General features: G+C 33.5%; 1 protein-coding gene and 1 pseudogene across 4 annotated transcripts in view; one reads left to right on the top strand and one right to left on the bottom strand.

Moving 5' to 3' along the window:
• Window positions 1–18,146, top strand: part of RIF1 (replication timing regulatory factor 1) — a 54,273-nt gene that overhangs the window by 29,952 nt on the left and 6,175 nt on the right. For 3 of the 4 annotated variants that reach the window (XM_016151111.2, XM_016151110.2, XM_016151109.2), the window contains exons 22-35: window positions 2,271–2,535; window positions 3,623–3,665; window positions 4,588–4,790; window positions 5,342–5,441; window positions 6,560–6,679; window positions 7,613–7,764; window positions 8,119–8,199; window positions 8,283–8,337; window positions 8,697–11,945; window positions 14,539–14,685; window positions 15,000–15,074; window positions 15,162–15,277; window positions 16,020–16,173; window positions 18,024–18,129. In XM_016151111.2, coding sequence (XP_016006597.2) covers window positions 2,271–2,535; window positions 3,623–3,665; window positions 4,588–4,790; window positions 5,342–5,441; window positions 6,560–6,679; window positions 7,613–7,764; window positions 8,119–8,199; window positions 8,283–8,337; window positions 8,697–11,945; window positions 14,539–14,685; window positions 15,000–15,074; window positions 15,162–15,277; window positions 16,020–16,173; window positions 18,024–18,129 — 4,866 coding nt within the window. The remainder of the gene's footprint in view (window positions 1–2,270; window positions 2,536–3,622; window positions 3,666–4,587; window positions 4,791–5,341; window positions 5,442–6,559; window positions 6,680–7,612; window positions 7,765–8,118; window positions 8,200–8,282; window positions 8,338–8,696; window positions 11,946–14,538; window positions 14,686–14,999; window positions 15,075–15,161; window positions 15,278–16,019; window positions 16,174–18,023; window positions 18,130–18,146) is intronic. The other variant, XM_016151112.2, reaches the window with a different exon arrangement.
• On the bottom strand, window positions 15,337–15,455 carry LOC118614861 (annotated as a pseudogene).

The following is an 18,146-nucleotide window of genomic DNA, read 5'->3' as shown; positions in this document are numbered from 1 at the left end:
AGTATCCCTGCCTCAGTGCCACAGAAACAGGTTATAGTGTACGTAAATTTTTTATCTCAATTCTCCTCAGACTGAGCAGGACCTAATGTAATTTCCTCAGTGTGTCAGAAAAATAAAAATATCTCTAAGTACCATAACTATAAAAAGTTTGTATAACAAATGGTATCAGAAATTATTTTGTAAACCATAGAAGTTTGATATGGCCGTGATGATGAGCCTCATGCTGACATAATTTTACCTATTTTGTTGCTGCTAAAACATTAGAATGAAACCCACGATTAGAAATGTCTTTTGTCTTTTTTACTACTTGCCATGTAAGAGGTATTCTTGCTATTTAAATTTATGGAAACTGGGGAGATTTCTAAAATCTGCCAGCAGATTGGTAGAGGAAATAAAAATTAGAAATAGTTCAGAGAAAGTAGTTATTGTTCATGGATGTGCACCAGGATTATGTTAGGTTTTTGATAAATTATTTTGTAATGTTTCTCTGAAACTAAAATATTATACACAGACACTTCATATCCTTTACATTGATCCCTCAATTAACAGTTGGTTGTATTTTGCTTGTCGTTTTCATCTTCTCATATTCATTTTTTTTTTTTTTTGGAACCATTTCAAAGTATGTTGAAGACAAGTCTTAATGTGGAACAGTTCCCAAGTCTTACCTTTCATAACCTTCAAGAGTGAAGAAAACAGGCAGATAAACTTTTTTGAGATCTGGCCTTGTTAATTCCTCAAAATTAGATTCAGGTATTCATTTCTTTACAGGGATACTGCAGAAGTAATGCTGTGGGGTTTTGGTCTAACCCCGCGCGTGCCCCTCCCCTCCAGTGCATTATGCCAACTGGTACACAATGCCAGTTTTTCTCATTACCGGTGATTAACATTTACTATTTGGTTAAGATGGTATTTCAAGATTTTCCACTGCAAATACTTATAATTAAGAAATTAATGTTTTGTGGTGGATAACTTATAAGATATGTAAATATTCTGTTCTCAGCAAACTTTTGGCCGTGAGTTTATCATTCAGTGATGCTTTTTGCCTGAAACACTGATGATTCCCAAAGTGAGAGTTTATATCTCCAAGGAACATGATGATTCCTTTTAGCTGAGAACAGCATTTGGAAATTTAAGATCCGTTCATTGCTATGAAGGTGTGTGTCACTGTTTCTGGACCTTCTCAGTGGACAGAGGTCAAAAATAAGTGCGTTTGTGAACCACACAGTCACTGTCTGTTTCTCTAGATATAATTTCAGTTATTAGCTTGTATCACGTGGTTTATTTTCCAGTCTTACCCTCTTGTATTTACCTACCTTCTGTAATGAAAAATCTGGTTCCTATTACCCTCAATATATTTACTATTTGATTAGTTTTTGACTCAGTGGGCTGTCTTTTCAGCTTCAACATCCTGGCCAAGAATTTCTAGGTAGCTTTTCCAATTTATATTCATGTCTGGGAAACTGATTCAAGGAAGTTAGCAGCAAAACTTGTTTTCCATTTTACCACATGACATTTTTTTAATTAACCAGCATTGAATTAGAGTTTTCTCTTAAGTCTGACATACCTTAACTTAAAAGAATGGTTTTTTTGAGGGAAACGTAATTTTTGAATGAGTATGATTTTTCAAGAAAAATATGGTTTATCTCTGTAGAAATGTATCTGAAAAGAAAGTCTAGGAAGTGTGCAAAGGAAAGGAAAGTCAGACAGTGCTTTTAAGATACATGTTTGTCTTTAGGCTTCACCCCCCCCCCCCCCCCGCCCCCCGGTATTTCCGAGGATTTGGATATCTGGCTTGTTCAGTGTTATTTCTGGGAGGTGTGTGAGTATGAGTGTGTGTGTGTGTGTGCGCGTGCGCACACACACATACACACGAGCCAATAATTTCTAACAAATTTTGTTTCATGTATTTTAAATGGACTTAAAACCTAATTCTAGAATCTATTATATAATTTAGTGCTTTCTTAAAATTAGTTGTTCAGATTCTGAGATTATAGAATAAAATTTTGAAATATACTTAATTCCTTAGAGAAAGAAAATAGATTCATTTTCTTGGAACTCTTATTATAGATCTGCCAAATAATTTTGTTTTAAAGATACTGTTGTAGTGATATTTATCCATTAACGGTTAATAGTTAGCATTTTAAGATTTTGGGTTATCACTGCATAAATATATATTAGATGTATCATTTAAATGTTTGATTTATAAAGATGGACAATAACACTTCAAAGTACTTGAGTTTGAGTTCTTAATGAATTCAATTTTATCTTAGCACCGAAGAGATCCTCTGATTGGTCAAAAAAGAAGAAGGAGCCCCTAGGGAAATTGACTTCTTTATTTAAGCTTATTGTGAGAGTGATGTATTCTTTCCACACTTTGAGCCTCAAGGAAGTACATTCTGATACTCTCCTCGCTGTTGGGAACTCAATCATCGGCATTCTTTCCAATGTACTTGGACATATTTCTTTGCCTTCTATGATGCGAAAAATATTTGCAACTTTAACAAGACCTCTGGCATTATTTTACAAGAATTCAAAGTAAGTATTTGGGCTTTTAATAGCTTTGAAGTAAATATATACAATTTAGATCTAGGTACCAAACTTTAGTTGTTTTTCTATCAGCTTTGTTGTTACAGATGGTAATTTTTTACAGTTTAGTGGAGAGGATATTATATTAAAGTATGTTTTTGTTAAAAATACAGTTCAAATATTACATAAATATAAGGTAGGAATTGGAAGTCCTTTTATTTTGAGTGCTAGTCCAATCTCAATTTAGTGCATGTCTTTTTAGATTTGTTAATATCAATGAGCTTACCCAATGTATGTTGTATATGAAAGCATACTTGACATGCTACTTTGCAATTGAGTATATGATATGCACTAAATATATCTACACCTTCCTTGTACCATACACCTAAGAATCTCATTTTGTTTAATGTCTGCCTAGGATTCCATAAAACTTTTTACCCAATTTCCTGTTGGTGGACATAGTTTTTTTCTGTTCTTTTCTCTAACATAACTAATGATGCTGCAGTTGAATGCATTTGTATGTACATTGCCTACATTCGCCACTATTTCTGCAGAACAAGGTTCTAGAAGTGAAACTGTTGATTCAGAGAGTATGCACATTTATATTTCTGATACCCTCTTAAAGTTTATATTAATTTACCCTGAAATGAAGCAAACAGTGCCTTAAAAAAAACCTGGAAAATCACATTACATTTTTAAAAAGTAAGCTGTGTGGTTCAATCATTCATATAGTCTATCTTTTTTAAATTCACAGGAAGTTTTAGCCACAGATTTTATTAAGTACAAAACAGGACCCCAAATCTATTAGCTTTTTTTGTAACTCTTATAGTTACTGAAGCTTCATCAGAAATAATTCATACTTTTTAAAAAAGGACAGAAATAACTGGTGTTAATACTTTGAGGTCTATTCCAAATGTGTTTCTGATTCATTTTTAAAAGATAGCTTTGTATAATGCTTAATGTTTGGAACTTGACATTTTTAAAGTGGGGCACCTTTTTATGTCACTATACATACACATCTTATTTTTATGACTGCATTACAATACTTTTAGATTTAACTTTCTAAAATATAAATGGTACTGTTTTTTCTTCCCAGGCTTGATGACATTCCTAAAGTGTATAGTTGTATGAACAGCAAGGTAAAAATAGATGTTATCCATTAAACATACTTTTAGGATGAAAAATGTATTGGGGTTAAATAATTATCTTAAATATAATTCTGCTGATTTTTAACGGGCTTATATGTCAACTTTAATGATCATTTAATAACATGACAATCAAATGATAGTTTATTTTATTTGAAAAAAAAATTTTTCACAGAGTTTGCAGATGAGGGACCTGGGCTTACTAGAATTAAATCAGGCTCTCTGGACTTACTTTCCTGTTCAGAAATTTCTGTGCTTTATACTAGTGACCTTCAAACCTTATCTGCACCAGGATCATATCACACTTGGAGGGCTTGTTAAGACAAACTCTAGACTTTGGCCCCAGAGTTGCTTGGAGCCTGAGAATTTGCATTTCTCACAAGTTCCCAGGTGATGGGCTACTGCCCACGCTTTGAGAAGCACTGATATGTATCCTCCAGACCACTTTTTCTCAGTGCTTGTTCACAGCAAAGTTTTCACTTCTTTCAAAGGCTGTTTTTTAAAAATGTTATAATAATGTTGCTTTAAATTCATGTAACTCATCAACTCCTGTCTCATCCCTTTATTTATGAGGTAATTGGTTTCAGTGTTTTATATGTACACCTTTTATACACCATTGTTAATCTATTATAATTAATGCGAAATTTTTTTTCTATTAATGTAAAATAAGCTTGAAATAATGTTGCAATATCAATAACCAAAATAAACTCACTGATTACTTGTCAGCTTCTAAAGGATGTATATCTAAGATGACAGATGGGACCTTTTTAAAAGCCATTTGAATTTTGAAAGTTGAAATGGTAATATGCTCTGTGAGTTGTTTAATTTAGTATGCTTTGTGCTTTTATTTTTTTTTTTCTTGCTTTAAAAGTAACATTTACAAGTGTTGCCCTAATAAACTTTTCATTTTTCCTAGTTAGAAAAGCTGCTAGGAGAAATTATTGCATGTCTGCACTACAGCTACACTGGAACTTATGACAGTGAACTTCTTGAACAGATCTCCCCATTATTATGCATAATATTTTTGCACAAGAGTAAACAGATTCGAAAACAGAGTGCTCAATTCTGGAATGCCACATTTGCTAAAGTGACGACATTAATTTATCCTGAAGAGTTAAAGTATGTTAACAGCGAAACTCTTTTATACAGTTATTCTTTTGTGATCATGTAAATGGCTTTTTGATTTTAACAAAAGCATTTATTATGCGGAATCATTGCAGAGGGTTGCTTAGTTGAATATTGTTATTTGGAGTACATGGTAATTATTAAACATTATTTGACCCTTTGATCTTTAAAGTAGTAACCACTTGGTTTTAGGAGTATAAAAAGCTATTCGAAGTTATCTTTAATAAATATAAAAGGCAAGAAATTGATGGTTATTAAATCTAGATAATGTACACATGGGTACCTAATATAATAGGTACCCATGATATTTTCCATAATAAAAATTTGAAACTTTAGTTACCAAATTTTCTTTCTTTGAAGAGTAGCAAAAATTAAATATTGCCCATAGTTTCTTCCAGTTTTGTGTATGTAGATAGAGTAAGAAGTAGTTTTAAGCTGGATATGTTTTGCCACTTGAAAATTATAATTAAAGTGTTTTTGTTAACATTAATATTCATACCTACCACTTGACTCAAGGTATATATATGTATGTACTTTTTTTAAAGACCAGTACTAAGACAAGCCAAACAAAAATTTCTTCTTCTGTTGCCTGGTTTGGAAAATGTTGAAGTTGTGGAGGAATCCAGTGCACTATATTCAGATGCAGTGAGTTTGTTTTTGTTTTACTTTTACTTTTGAATGAGTTTGATCAGTTTATTGATTCCAATATAATTTTTAATCAGACAATAGCTGAGATAGAATGCTTTATTGAAGTGATAAACAAATAAAGGCTGAATGAAGGAGCTTTATAATATAGGATTTTTCCATATAATAAGTTTTCTGGTTTGAAATATTTTCATGAATTAAGGGCAGTAAATTTTCCCATCAGTTTTTGTGTAAATAGTCTCTGGTTCTTGTTCATTAATGATCTTTTTTGAACTACTTCACATCATGTATTATTTGCAGGGCTCTAATTATTAAAATTACGTGGTTAAATCTTTTGCTAAACTAGGAGTAAAAGGTACTGGTCCATGTCTAATTAAGAGCTACCCTCTATTATCTCATTTCTTTCCAATGAATCATTCCTTCTGTTGGCAAAGCACATCTTTGCAATTACATTACCCATTTGGACCAAGGTTACTTTGGCTAATGGTACTTGATTACTATCTGAAGATTAAAGAGTAAAGGCATGGGTACTGGAGAACCATAGGTAGACACTGTAGACAACTTTTCTTCAACAACAAATGGAGTCTATTTTTGTTTAGAACCTGTAAGAGAAAATGTTATAGCTACCCAACTACTCTTGTTTTGGTTTTAGGCTAAATAAAAATTCTTATCAGATAATCTAGACTTTTGGAGACTCATTCTTGTAATTGGGCATGAAAAGTCCACATAGGCTATTGGGAGAGACATGATATTTAATATTTTCTGTCATTCATCCTTTTTTGTTTAATATTTAAAGTTTAAGACTTCGATTGTTCTTTTAGAAGTTTTCAGTAATATAGGGGTATTTGAGTCCAGAATTTTGATTCATTTTTACAATTATGTGGTATATCTTAAATTCAGAATTCATAAAATGAAGTGGTGTGAAACAACTACTGTATGTATTGGAGACAGCAGACCTGTTTGTTGTTACTGAATTAGTGCCTTTCTTTGACATGGTTTTGGTAGGTTTGAATAATCAGGAAATTTGAAATGCATATTCATTACATTGGAATTTTCAGAAAATGAAAGGAGATATAGAACATTTGTATTTGATATTGTTTATATTTTCAATATAACAGACAGAAAATTCACAATTAAATATGAAGATAAGTGGCATGGAAAGAAAATCAAGTGGAAAAAGAGATTCTTTTTTGATACAACCAAAGGATACAAAAGAAAATATGAAACCACCAGCCAAAGTATGTTTTTCCAAAGTTTATTTTATAGAACTTTTAAAATTAAAATATGGTAGGTTGAGCACATACAATTTTCTGATTCGAAGAAAAAGCTATTAAAGACTTTTTAAAAGATGGTATTGCAGGAGAATGTGAGTTTGGTCTGGGAAGACTATATTAGGATGGCATGGAAATCTAGAAACTTTGGGAGATGATTTCTTTTTAATAAAGTGTACATAATACTTAGCATCCATTAAGTGTAGTTAATCCAGGCAGCAGCCCCCTTGAGATGGAATGAGACTAGATATGAATAGCTATAACATAGTATGATAGGAGAATATTTTTCGAACTGTAATTGAATAGAAACATGATGCCTGGGTAAGAAATCTATCTTAACCTCAAATCTAAAATTAATTATCTTGCTAGCTGCCCATGAGCTGATTTTTTGGACAATAATTCTTTCTTCCATGAACTCTCCAGTAAAGGATATTCTAGACCTTTGAGACCATGCTTTTGGCAGAAATGAAAAAGAATAATTCCAACATAGTCTTGTAGCAATGGTGAAGTAGAATGAAAACAATCATGTTAAAAATGTAAGAATAACATTTTAATACCAGTGAGAGTGGTATGTAGGGCAGATTTTGGCATCTTACACTTGACTACTTCATGTTTCACCTTGAGATCTATTAATGTACTCTTCTTCCAAACCACTTGATTGCTGTGAAAAAAATATATTTGCCCATGCTTTTGATAAACACACACTTACCTACTTTAAAAAGAAATATAGTAATTTTTATTTTCTGAGTAGTTATTAACCAGCAATATTGTGTGGAGTTGAACTCAGAACTTCCTAGTCATTATCAGAAAACTTTATCAGACTGCTTGGAGGAGTTTATTGAAGTATTGGAAAAATAATTTGGCAACTCAAATGTACATTTATTTTTTAAAAATTTGCAGTTGAAGCTAGACTCTCCATCTCCAAAAACAAAGAGTGAAATGCCTTTGGAAGAAGAAAACTCCACTGATTTTGTCTTTATACCTCCAGAAGGAAAGGAAACAAAGGAAAGACTACTAACCGAACATCAGAAAGAAGTACTCAAAACAAAGAGGTTTATAGTCTTTATATCTTGAATAGGAATTCTGTAGTCAAACTTAGATTTCATGCAGCAAATAACTTTGCATTTAAAACTAAGATACTGTGTATACTATACTATATTTTATTGCTTAAAAGACACATTGTACATAACTACATTTCATAATTTATAAAGCTAATTAGTAAGATACCAAATGTTTCTAAACTGAATTTATTGAGGTAGTATGGGAGAGGAAAGATGTAAGGAAGATGGTTTCATGGAATAAGAATATCTAAGCCTTGATGTTATATTGTTCTTAAAAGGGAACTAGATATAGAATTGTAAGTTTTAACTTCCAGTAACATTATAATTTTGAACTTATCTTTTCAGGTGTGATATTCCTGCCATGTATAATAATCTGGATGTTTCACAAGATACTTTATTTTCTCAGTATAGTCAGGAGGAATCTATGTAAGTATGGAGGCTGTTGAAAGAACTGGTTTTCTAATTTTTAATTATAAACAGTATTTTAATTTATATTTGTTTAATTGCAGGGAAATTACTAGTTTAGCTGAGAAATCGAAGGAAGATCCCAAGACGATATTTAAGGTATATTTGATGTTTCTTATTTGGGGTTTTTAAAAATCATTGTTTTTCCATTATGGAGTCTCTTAAGATTCATTTTAAGATTTGCTGTATAATCTCTTATCTGTTTCTAGCAGATTTTTAGAATTGTAGTCATTGTGTGTGTGTATTTAATTATATTTGGCTTTATTGAATATTTATAATTAATTATTGAAACAGATTAATGAGTACATTTCCAAAGGTGGCGACCTTTGGAATATTTGCAAAATACTGAGTCAGTGATTACTTTTTGAGTAAGGTTTTACACTAGAATTTCCCAGAAAGTCAAACTTATTTGCTGGTTAATCTATATATATATATATATTTTGCACATTTCTTTGCAGGAGGAACAAATGAAGAGTGACATTGTCATTCCTCAAGATGTCACGGAAAACTGTGGTATGGATGAACATCTTGAAAAGACTTCCTTTTCAAATAATGAGTGTGGTTCTATTGAGGAAACCAGTCCAGAAATACTGAGCAGTAATAATGATGCCAGAAAAAAAACTTTAATTTCATCAAAGAAAATGTCAACTGAATCTGTATCTAGTGCAGAAAACACTTTTGGTGTCAGCAGTAACTCAGTTTCTAATGGCACCATTTCTGGAATTCCCCCACATCCTACACGTCGAAGGCAAACCTTTATTACTTTGGAGAAGTTTGATGGTTCAGAAAATAGACCTTTTAGCCCGTCCCCCTTGAATAACATATCATCAGCTGTTACAGTGAAAAATAACCAGGAAGGCATGACTAAAACAGATATTCCACTAAAAGCAAAGAAAAAAGAAGTGGCTTTTTCAAAATCTGACTCTGAAAAAATAGTGCATGGAAATAAACGATCAGGCCTAAGATCGAGTAAAGCTGAACAAACAGAAAATAAAAGGTCTAATCCCTTAATGAGATCTGATCAGGAGAAAAACATGCAGGAATCTATTGATGGCATGATAGCCTTAGAAAATAACCCACCTGGTTCACTTGATCAAACAGAATGTGTGTTAGATAATCAAGCTCATAGCTCTGAATCTACAGTGGAGTACGAGGATACAATGCTTAAACCAACAGTAGATAATGCTGTATTATTAGAAAATAGTACTGTAGAGGAGAAAACTGTAGGAAGTAATTTGGAATCTAAAGAGAATACACCCCCAGCCATAATACCAGCAGATCAAATGGTAAATGAGGACAGTCATGTTCAGATAACTCCAAATCAGAAAACGCTTAGACGATCTTTAAGGCGACGTTCAGAAATAGCAGAGCCTATTGTTGATAGCCAAGATAAAGAAAATAATCATCAGAAAAAGGAAAGACGTAAAGAAGAGGAAAAGACTCTTCAGAAGAGTCCATTGCATGTAAAAGATGATGTGATACCTAAGCAGAAACTGATTTCTGAGTATATTGTACAGGAAAATTTACTTGAGAAAGATACTTCTTCACACGAGAAGTCTTTTGGGGAAACCAGCACTAATGCTGAAAGTGACAAAAATAGAAGAAAGCCAGATCTTGAGAATATTAAATCTGAGGGAGATGGTGCCCAGGACATTGCAGATAAGTCCTCTGAGAAACCAGTAAGAGGAAGGACACGGTATCAAACAAGAAGGGCATCCCAGGGTTTACTTTCTAGCATTGAAAACTCAGAATCTGATAGTTCTGAGGCAAAAGAAGAAGGTTCTAGAAAGAAGAGAGCTATAAAATTGAAAAACAAAAGCAGTGACAGCATTGACATGGAAGATCAAGAAGAGAAAATGGTAAAACAGGAATGTATAAAAGTTGAAAATCAGACACATGATTATAATGCAAATTCTGAAGTGGACATAAATACAAAATCTCAGATTTGTGAAAAAGGTGAAAGTAATGCTGAAACTCTTCAAGATTGTTCGATATCTTCAGATTTATTGCAAGTTTCTTATGACGTATCAGATACTTATGAGGGAAAGAGTAAAACTAACAAATGTGCCGAATATTCCTTTTCAAATTCTCCTGTATCAGAATTAAATTTAAGAACTAGAAATGCCAATAAGAGATTACACAAGCGAGATTCTATAGAAAATAACAGCGTGGGAGAGTGCTCAAAAATAGGAACATCAGACATTTCTTTGCTTTCTGAAAAAACTGTCCAAACACCTGAATGCCGACACAAGAGAAGTAGAAGGGTGAGGAGATCTAAAGGTTGTGATTGCTGTGGAGAAAAACCACAAACTCAGGAAAAGCCATCTTTTGGGTTAACAAATACAGATTATGACATAAAGCTCAGTGAAACAAAAAAGAAAGATGTGCAAACACCTGTGACTATATCAGAAACTTTTGATCTCTGCTCCGAAGTTAAACTTCTAGATGGACATCATGATGTGAGTATTCCTTTGGGTCTGAAGAAAGAGAATGATACTATTAATGATTCATTAAATATATCTGAAACTGAGTTGAAAGAAAATAATATTCAAGATTCTGTTCCTTCTGAAATAGTAAATTTTAAAGAAACTTATGATAGGGATTCTGAGGAATCATTATCTGTTGAAAGTCAAGAGCCATCTAATCAAAAATGTGAAACTATTAGCCCCTGTTCAGGTGATTCCAAAGACATTGTATTAGAATGTTCTACCTTGGAGACCAAAGAAGAAAAGCCAGAGGCTGTCCTGAAGAATGAAGTAAGTACAGAGACCATTGTTAATGTTGAAGCAGATGCATGTAAAGTAGTAGCAGAATTCAGTCCAGAAGTAGAAGCTATGGAAGTGGATATAAAACATGATAAATCTGAAGCTAGCTTCTCTGAACAAAAAAAGACTAAAACTGGTATTATTGAAGGAGAGAGAGTGGAAAGCAGTGAAACAAGTGATGAATCTGGAAGAGATACAGTGGATGTACTAAATGCTGTAGAAACAGTAACTAAAGAATTTCATTCAGCTATTGGTCATCCTGATAATACTACACCCGTAAAAGTAACAGCTCAGATAGAGATATCTGAACAAATAGCAGCTAGGGAACTAGATGGAGGAAATGATGGAGCTGATCCAGGCTCATCTGAAGAAATGAATGCTGAAATGGAAAATTGTGAAGAAAGAGAGATTGGTGAGGTTAATGCTGAAATTGACCGTGTCAATGAAACAGAAGATGGGGACTTGACAACCAAAGCATCTAAGTCTGTAGAAGCTGAAACAAACAGAATGAATGTAGAAATTGACAAATTTGTTCCTGACACACTGGAGATGAACACTGAAGGAGGAAATGTTATCTCTAATAAAACGGAAACAAATATTATACTTCATAATCTTGAAGAAACAAAATTAGATGACAATCAAGTTAAAGTGGAAAATGATGGCGAAACTTTACAGGAAGTTCATTGTACTTCAGAGAAAGTGGAAGAAACATCACTATCTCTGATATCTGAAACAGCTATTTCTGAACTGATAACAGAAGACAATAATACATCTCCTCAGAAATTAAGCGAATTTGATCCTTTACTTTTGTCAGCAAATGACAGTCCTAGTGGCACTCAGACACGCTGTGTCTGGTCTCCTTTGGCTTCTCCATCCAGCAGCATTTTAAAGAGAGGACTAAAAAGACCCCAAGAAGATGAGATCTCATCACCTGTACATAAGGTAGGGGTTGGAGGCTGAATATTAATAATCCATGTTTAAAAGGAATATTTTAGCTCAATGGTCACACTTGGTGAATTACAGAATATGAGATTTCTATGACTACCCGTTTTGAATATTCACCATTGCAGCTAGGGAAACAGGCAGGTTGAAAGAAAGGTGTTGAAACTGAAGTCACTTTATTTCAGGATACTAAACTAAAAAATTTATACAACCATTAACATTCACTTATTGCAGAAGTGATGAGAATCACTCAGGATAATTTTTTCCTGCTCATATGGGGGGAAAACACTTGGAACCTGATAAAGCAGCATTAGTTAGCACTGACTGTATGCTAGGACATTGTGCAGTTTTTCATTTATTTATATAAACTCCTATTTCCAGACTTTGTCTAAAAATCAGCTGTAGGCTGTGACTTCATCAATTTCTGGATATGATTTCATTTATAATTTTCCCGTCTTCATTGAACTATAACTAGTTCATAAACATGGATTATCTATATATCTGCTTTGCCTCCTGGCCTTATAACTTGCGCATAATTTGTTGACTGACCAAAGAAAGGAACAATTATGTGCTCACATAGCTAAACTTGCCCTCTTTTTAGCGAAGTAGGCGTTCTGAAAAGGCACGGTGCTGGCATTTTTTAATTCTAAATTGAACCTACCATTTACAGTATATGTGTTTATACAAACGTGCAGATAGATATAATGATACCAACACTTAATTTTGTCTTAAGCAAACACATTGTGAAGAATTTCCAAGGCTATAGCAAAAATTCTTACACCAAGTATTCAGAGATTAGTCCTTAGAAAGACTTAACACCTCTTGAGTTTTCCTGGTTTTGTTTGCAGCTCACTGTTTTTAAGTATTTCAACTTTAATAAATATAGGCCATAGAAGTTCTTGAAAAGTTTGTGAAGATAGAATGTATTGGAATTTGTCTTTCTTCAGTATACTTTATTATTTTGTTAATTTTTATTCCCTATACCTTCCTCAAGCATGACCCACCACACCAGCCTTCCTATCAATTCTGTGAACTACTGAGGAAGCGTCCTTTTTTAAATTCATATTTAAAATTTTTTCTTTTTATCCATCTCACTCTCACCCCTTTTGGGAAACATCAGCTTGTTCTCTACCTCTGGGTGTGTTTCTGTTTTGTTTTGTTTGTTCATTTGTTTGTTGAGATTCCACATAAAGTGAAATCATGTGTTTGTCTTTCTCTGTCTGACTTATTTTACTTAGGCTGATACCCTCGAGGTCTTTCCATGTTGTCATAAATGGCAAGATTTCATTATTTATTGCTGAGTAATATTTCATTCTATATCAATGTACCATATCTTTACCCATTCATCTATCGATAGACACATAGGTTGCTTCTGTATCTCGGCTGTTGTAAATAATGTTACAGTGAACATTGTGTGCACACATCCTTTCAAATTAAGTGTTTTTGTTTTATTCAGATTAAATACCCAGAACTGGTGTATTGCTGGGTCATGTGGCAGCTGTATTTTAATTTGGGGGAATCTCCATACTGTTTTCCAGAGTGGCTGCAGCAGTTTGCAGTCCCACCAGTAGCATATGCAGTTTCCCTTTCTCCCTCCCCATCCCTGTCAGCACTTGTTATTTGCTGATTTTTTTTTTATGATAGCCATTCTGACAGGTGTGAAATGGTTTTGATTTGCATTTCCCTGATGATTAGTGATGTTGAGGGTCTTTTCATGTATCTGTTAGCCATCCGTATGTCCACTGGAGAAGTGTCTATTCAGATCCTCTGCCTATTTTTAATTAGATTATTCAGCAGGTTTTTTTAGGAGGGAGGGGATGTTATATGAGTTTATTTATATTTTGGGTATTATTCCCTTATCCAGATGTATTATTTGTGGTTATCTTCTCCCATTCAGTAGGTTGTCTTTTGTTTTGTTGATGGTTTGCTTTATAGAAACCTTTTAGTTTGGTATAGTCTCATTTGATTATTTTTGCTTTTGTTGCCTTTGCCCAAAGAGATATTGCTAAGAATGATGTTAAAGAGTTAACTGCCTATGTTTTCTTCTAGTTTTTGATTTCAGGTATTGCATATAAGCTTTTCATCTATTTTGAGTTTATTTCTGTTTGTGATTTCAAGTTTGGTCTAAGAAACAAAAATTGCCATCCACTCGCTGTGAGTCCGATACCCTCAAAGAGTTTAGAACAGAGGTTTGTAGGATATACCAGAAGCCAGTGAGGACTGTGCTTACTCCCTTACCCTTGTTCTTCACAGTCAATGTAGTAAGCTCATAAAGTTAGTAGAATTTGATTATACAATTTTAACTGCTACGTGCACATTTATTAAGTTTCTTCTGTCTCTGTTTCACTGTTTGTTGCCGTATTATGCAAAGACAGTTTTGAATGTAGAGCGTTGGAATGACCTGCGGTATTGAGTAATAGTTGTGAAAGCAGTCACTAGACAAAACTACAACTATGTGCAGTTGGTTTCTAGTGAAATAAATTAAGCTTGTAAATGTACATTCTATTTTTGGGTAACCTTATAATGAGAATTTATGATGTTATTTTTTAAAACTTTAATTTTGTTAACAAAAATACCTGAACTGTGTTTTCAGGTTCGCCGTGTCTCCTTTGCAGATCCAATATATCAAGCAGGACTGGCAGATGATATCGATAGGCGATGTTCTGTTGTTAGGGCCCATTCTTCAAATAGTTCTCCTATAGTAAAAAGTGTTAAAACTTCACCTACTGCACATTTGAAGGTAAGCTGTAGACTTTAAAATGCCCATGTGCGTGCAGACACAGAATTGTGTTGTATAATTTGTCTTAACTATTTAAGAAACAGTCTTTGGTTTGGATATATCGTTATTTTTTCTGCTGCTTGGTAAGAAAGCATAAAGAGGTGGTAAGAGGCAACTGATGATTCTACAGGTAATTAGGTATTTCATTACATTTTACATTTCCTGGAAATTTTAAGAAATTATCACAGTTTAAGTTGTGAAAATAAAGTCGTAAAAAATTGTAGTTATCTAGGGTTCTGAGTTTTTTCTTTTTCTTTTTCTTTCTTTCTGTCTAGCATAATACGTCAAGCAAAGGATTTCTGTCCCCAGGATCACGTAGCCCTAAATTTAAGAGCTCAAAGAAGTGTTTAGTAAGAAGTGCTTTAGTTTTCATGCAACTTTTTTTTCATGTTTAGTCAGGTGACCTCTATTTAACGGCTTTTGAAATTTATTCTAAGATTACAGAAATGGCTAAAGAATCCATACCATACCCAACAGAAAGTGTGTACCCAGCTTTGGTGAACTGTGTGGCACCAGTTGACATCATTTTACCTCAGATTACATCAAATATGTGGTAAGTGGTTATTTACTTCTGGCTTACTCTTTTTTCTTTTTCTTCTTCTTTTTTTTAAACACCTACAGCACCTGGTCTTTCTAGGTGGTCTCCCATCTACGTACTAACCGGGTCTGACCCTGCTTAGCTTCCGAGATCAGTCGGGATGGGGCGTGTTCAGGGTAGCATAGCTGTAGACTACTTCTCGCTTATTCTTAAAGATGCCTCTTATTAACAGACTGTTTAAATGATCAAGTTTTTCATATTTAGGGTTGATTTATATGTACTTTCACACACATTTTATTTTAGAAATAAATACAAATTTAGCTGTGAAGATTGGCCTAATAGGACAATAAGAGAAGCATTTATCGTAATGGCTAAGATAATTGTGTGCTTATTTGCCAGGTGCTGTGCTGGACTCTACAAACATACCTTATTTAATAATACAAACCCTGTAAGAAGTAGTTTTATTTCCACTTTATAAGATGAAGTTTACAAAGTTTAATCCACCAAAGTCACACACCTAGTAATTGATAATGTAAGTGAAACATGCAGCACACATTAGGCTAAGTCTGATTCTAGTGCTATGGCTCAAGGGAGGCATATGCATCATTCAGATTTTTGCCTGCCTTTAGAGTGGGCTAGGTGAGCCTATACAAATTTTGTTATAATTGAACTTAAATCAGGAAATTGAACGGGATGAGCTCTCACAAATAAAACTATATAATATAATGATGATCTACCTTTTCCTCTCATTGTTCAGGGCAAGAGGACTGGGACAACTCATTCGAGCCAAGAATATAAGAACAATTGGTGATTTGAGTACTCTTACAGCATCTGAAATAAAAACTCTTCCTATTCGTTCTCCAAAAGTGTCCAATGTTAAAAAGGCTCTCAGAATATATCATGAGCAGCAGGTAAAAACATAGTTGTCAGTTACACGTCGTTTAAATACAGCCACTATGCACCATATAATGATATTTTGGTCAACAGCAGACTGCATATACAGCAATCGTACTATAAGATTATAATAGAGCTGAAAAATTCCTGTTGTCTTTTGAGGTTGTAGCTCAGTGTGTTACTCGTATTTGTGGTGATGCGTAAAGAAGCCCACTGCACTACCAGTCAAAAAAAATGTGGCACACATAATTATGTACAGTACATAATATTTGGTAATGGTATAAAGAACTTCATTACTGCTTTTTGTATTTACTACACTAAACTTTACCATTACTTTAGAGCATACTCTTTCTACTTTGTAAAAAAAGTTTGCTATACAACAATGCGCCATGTTAAGCTGGCAGCACCCTCCTATATCCCACATTTACTGCATCTCTTGATTGTGTTTTCTCTTATGCTTGATTTAATCTCATGTTTTTCCTACAGTAACATGCTGTACAGGCTTGTAGCCTTGGAGCAGTAAGCTATAACATATAGCCTAGATGTGTAGTAGGCTCTATATATCATCTAGGTTTGTGTGAATACATACTGTGATGTTGGCATGACAGATTTGCCTAACGCATTTCTCAGATTGTATCCTCGTTATTAAGTGATACACAACTGTAAATGATTTATTAATACAACTATGTTAGTATTTAAACTGTTCAACCACAAGCAACTTAAAAGTCACTTTATAATTTCACAAAGAAGTTTACTTATTTATTTTGTGGTGTTCTTGTGTAATGTACCTCTTTATTCTGTGAATTCTGTTCTTCTACCCCCTTCTTTCTTTTTTATACCAAACTGGTGGTTGGTTTCATGACAGCTATTCTAAACATTTATTGAACAATTATTAAAATCTTGAAGATTTGTAATAATAACAAATCAGTATTAACAGTATTTCAATTTTAGTATCCAGTACAGTTGTGACTTTTTTATTTTTACTTGTTTTCTGTCACCTTTCTGCACATAGACATTTTTGGTCATGGAATGTTTCCAGTTTCTGATGAAAACCCCTACAGTTCTTCCCCGCATAAAAACACATGTGGAAAATTTTGCATATCATTTCAGAAGGATTCACAGACTCTGCTGAAACTCATTCAGACACTCTTTATGTATCCATTGACATGCAAAATTGTGAATAGAGTCTGTTAAGGATGAAAACCAGCGTTCTTTATTAGAATTTTTGAGACTGGAGTTTGCTAGCTACTGAATCCTGAAGACTTCTGCTGTATTCCTGAAAGTCCTAGATTTAATACTAATTTATTTGTGATCTTTAAAAAAATTATTAGTTTTACACAACTCGAAAAATATAATAGTAATTTTTAAGTCTCATGGATCAAGAATTTAGTTTCTGAAGTACTTTCTGTAGTCCATGGGCCCTGGGGTTTAACTCTGAAAAGGACATTGTTTAAATTGCTTCATTGAGGCATTCACATGTCATAAAATTCATCCCCTCTTCACACAATTAAGCAATTTTAGTATGTTCACAACATGTTATATACGCACCACTGTGGTTTAATTTTAGAACATTTTATCACCCTAGAAAGAAACTGTATAAATCATTAGTGGTCGCTTCTAATTTCTTATCATATGACCAGGGTCTTTTGTCTTTTGTGGCTGGCTTTCACTGAGTGTAATGTTTTCAAGGTTCACATCTTTTTTGTGCGTGTGGTATTAGTAGAATGTAATTTCTTAGCAATATTAGCTAAGCTAATAATCCTGTGATAGGCTGTGTTTGAATCATTTCTGGTATTAGTCCTGCTAAGAGTAACTTTCAATTTGTTGGTTTTATTATTGTTTTTACTGGCCCGAATATATAATCAAGGTGAAGTCTCGTAGATTAGAAGAGATTCCAGTTTTTGATATTTCTGAAAAAACAAATGGAATAGAAACTAAATCTCTCTCTTCTGATGAAGAAAAACTTGCCTCAGGTATGTTTTAGCAAAGT

Source organism: Rousettus aegyptiacus, unplaced genomic scaffold (assembly GCF_014176215.1).
Source record: "Rousettus aegyptiacus isolate mRouAeg1 unplaced genomic scaffold, mRouAeg1.p scaffold_m13_p_2, whole genome shotgun sequence".
In the NCBI taxonomy this organism is placed as follows: Eukaryota; Metazoa; Chordata; class Mammalia; order Chiroptera; family Pteropodidae; genus Rousettus; species Rousettus aegyptiacus.
Note: the sequence above shows the minus strand (reverse complement) of the source record. Positions and strands in the feature narration are given on the sequence as shown.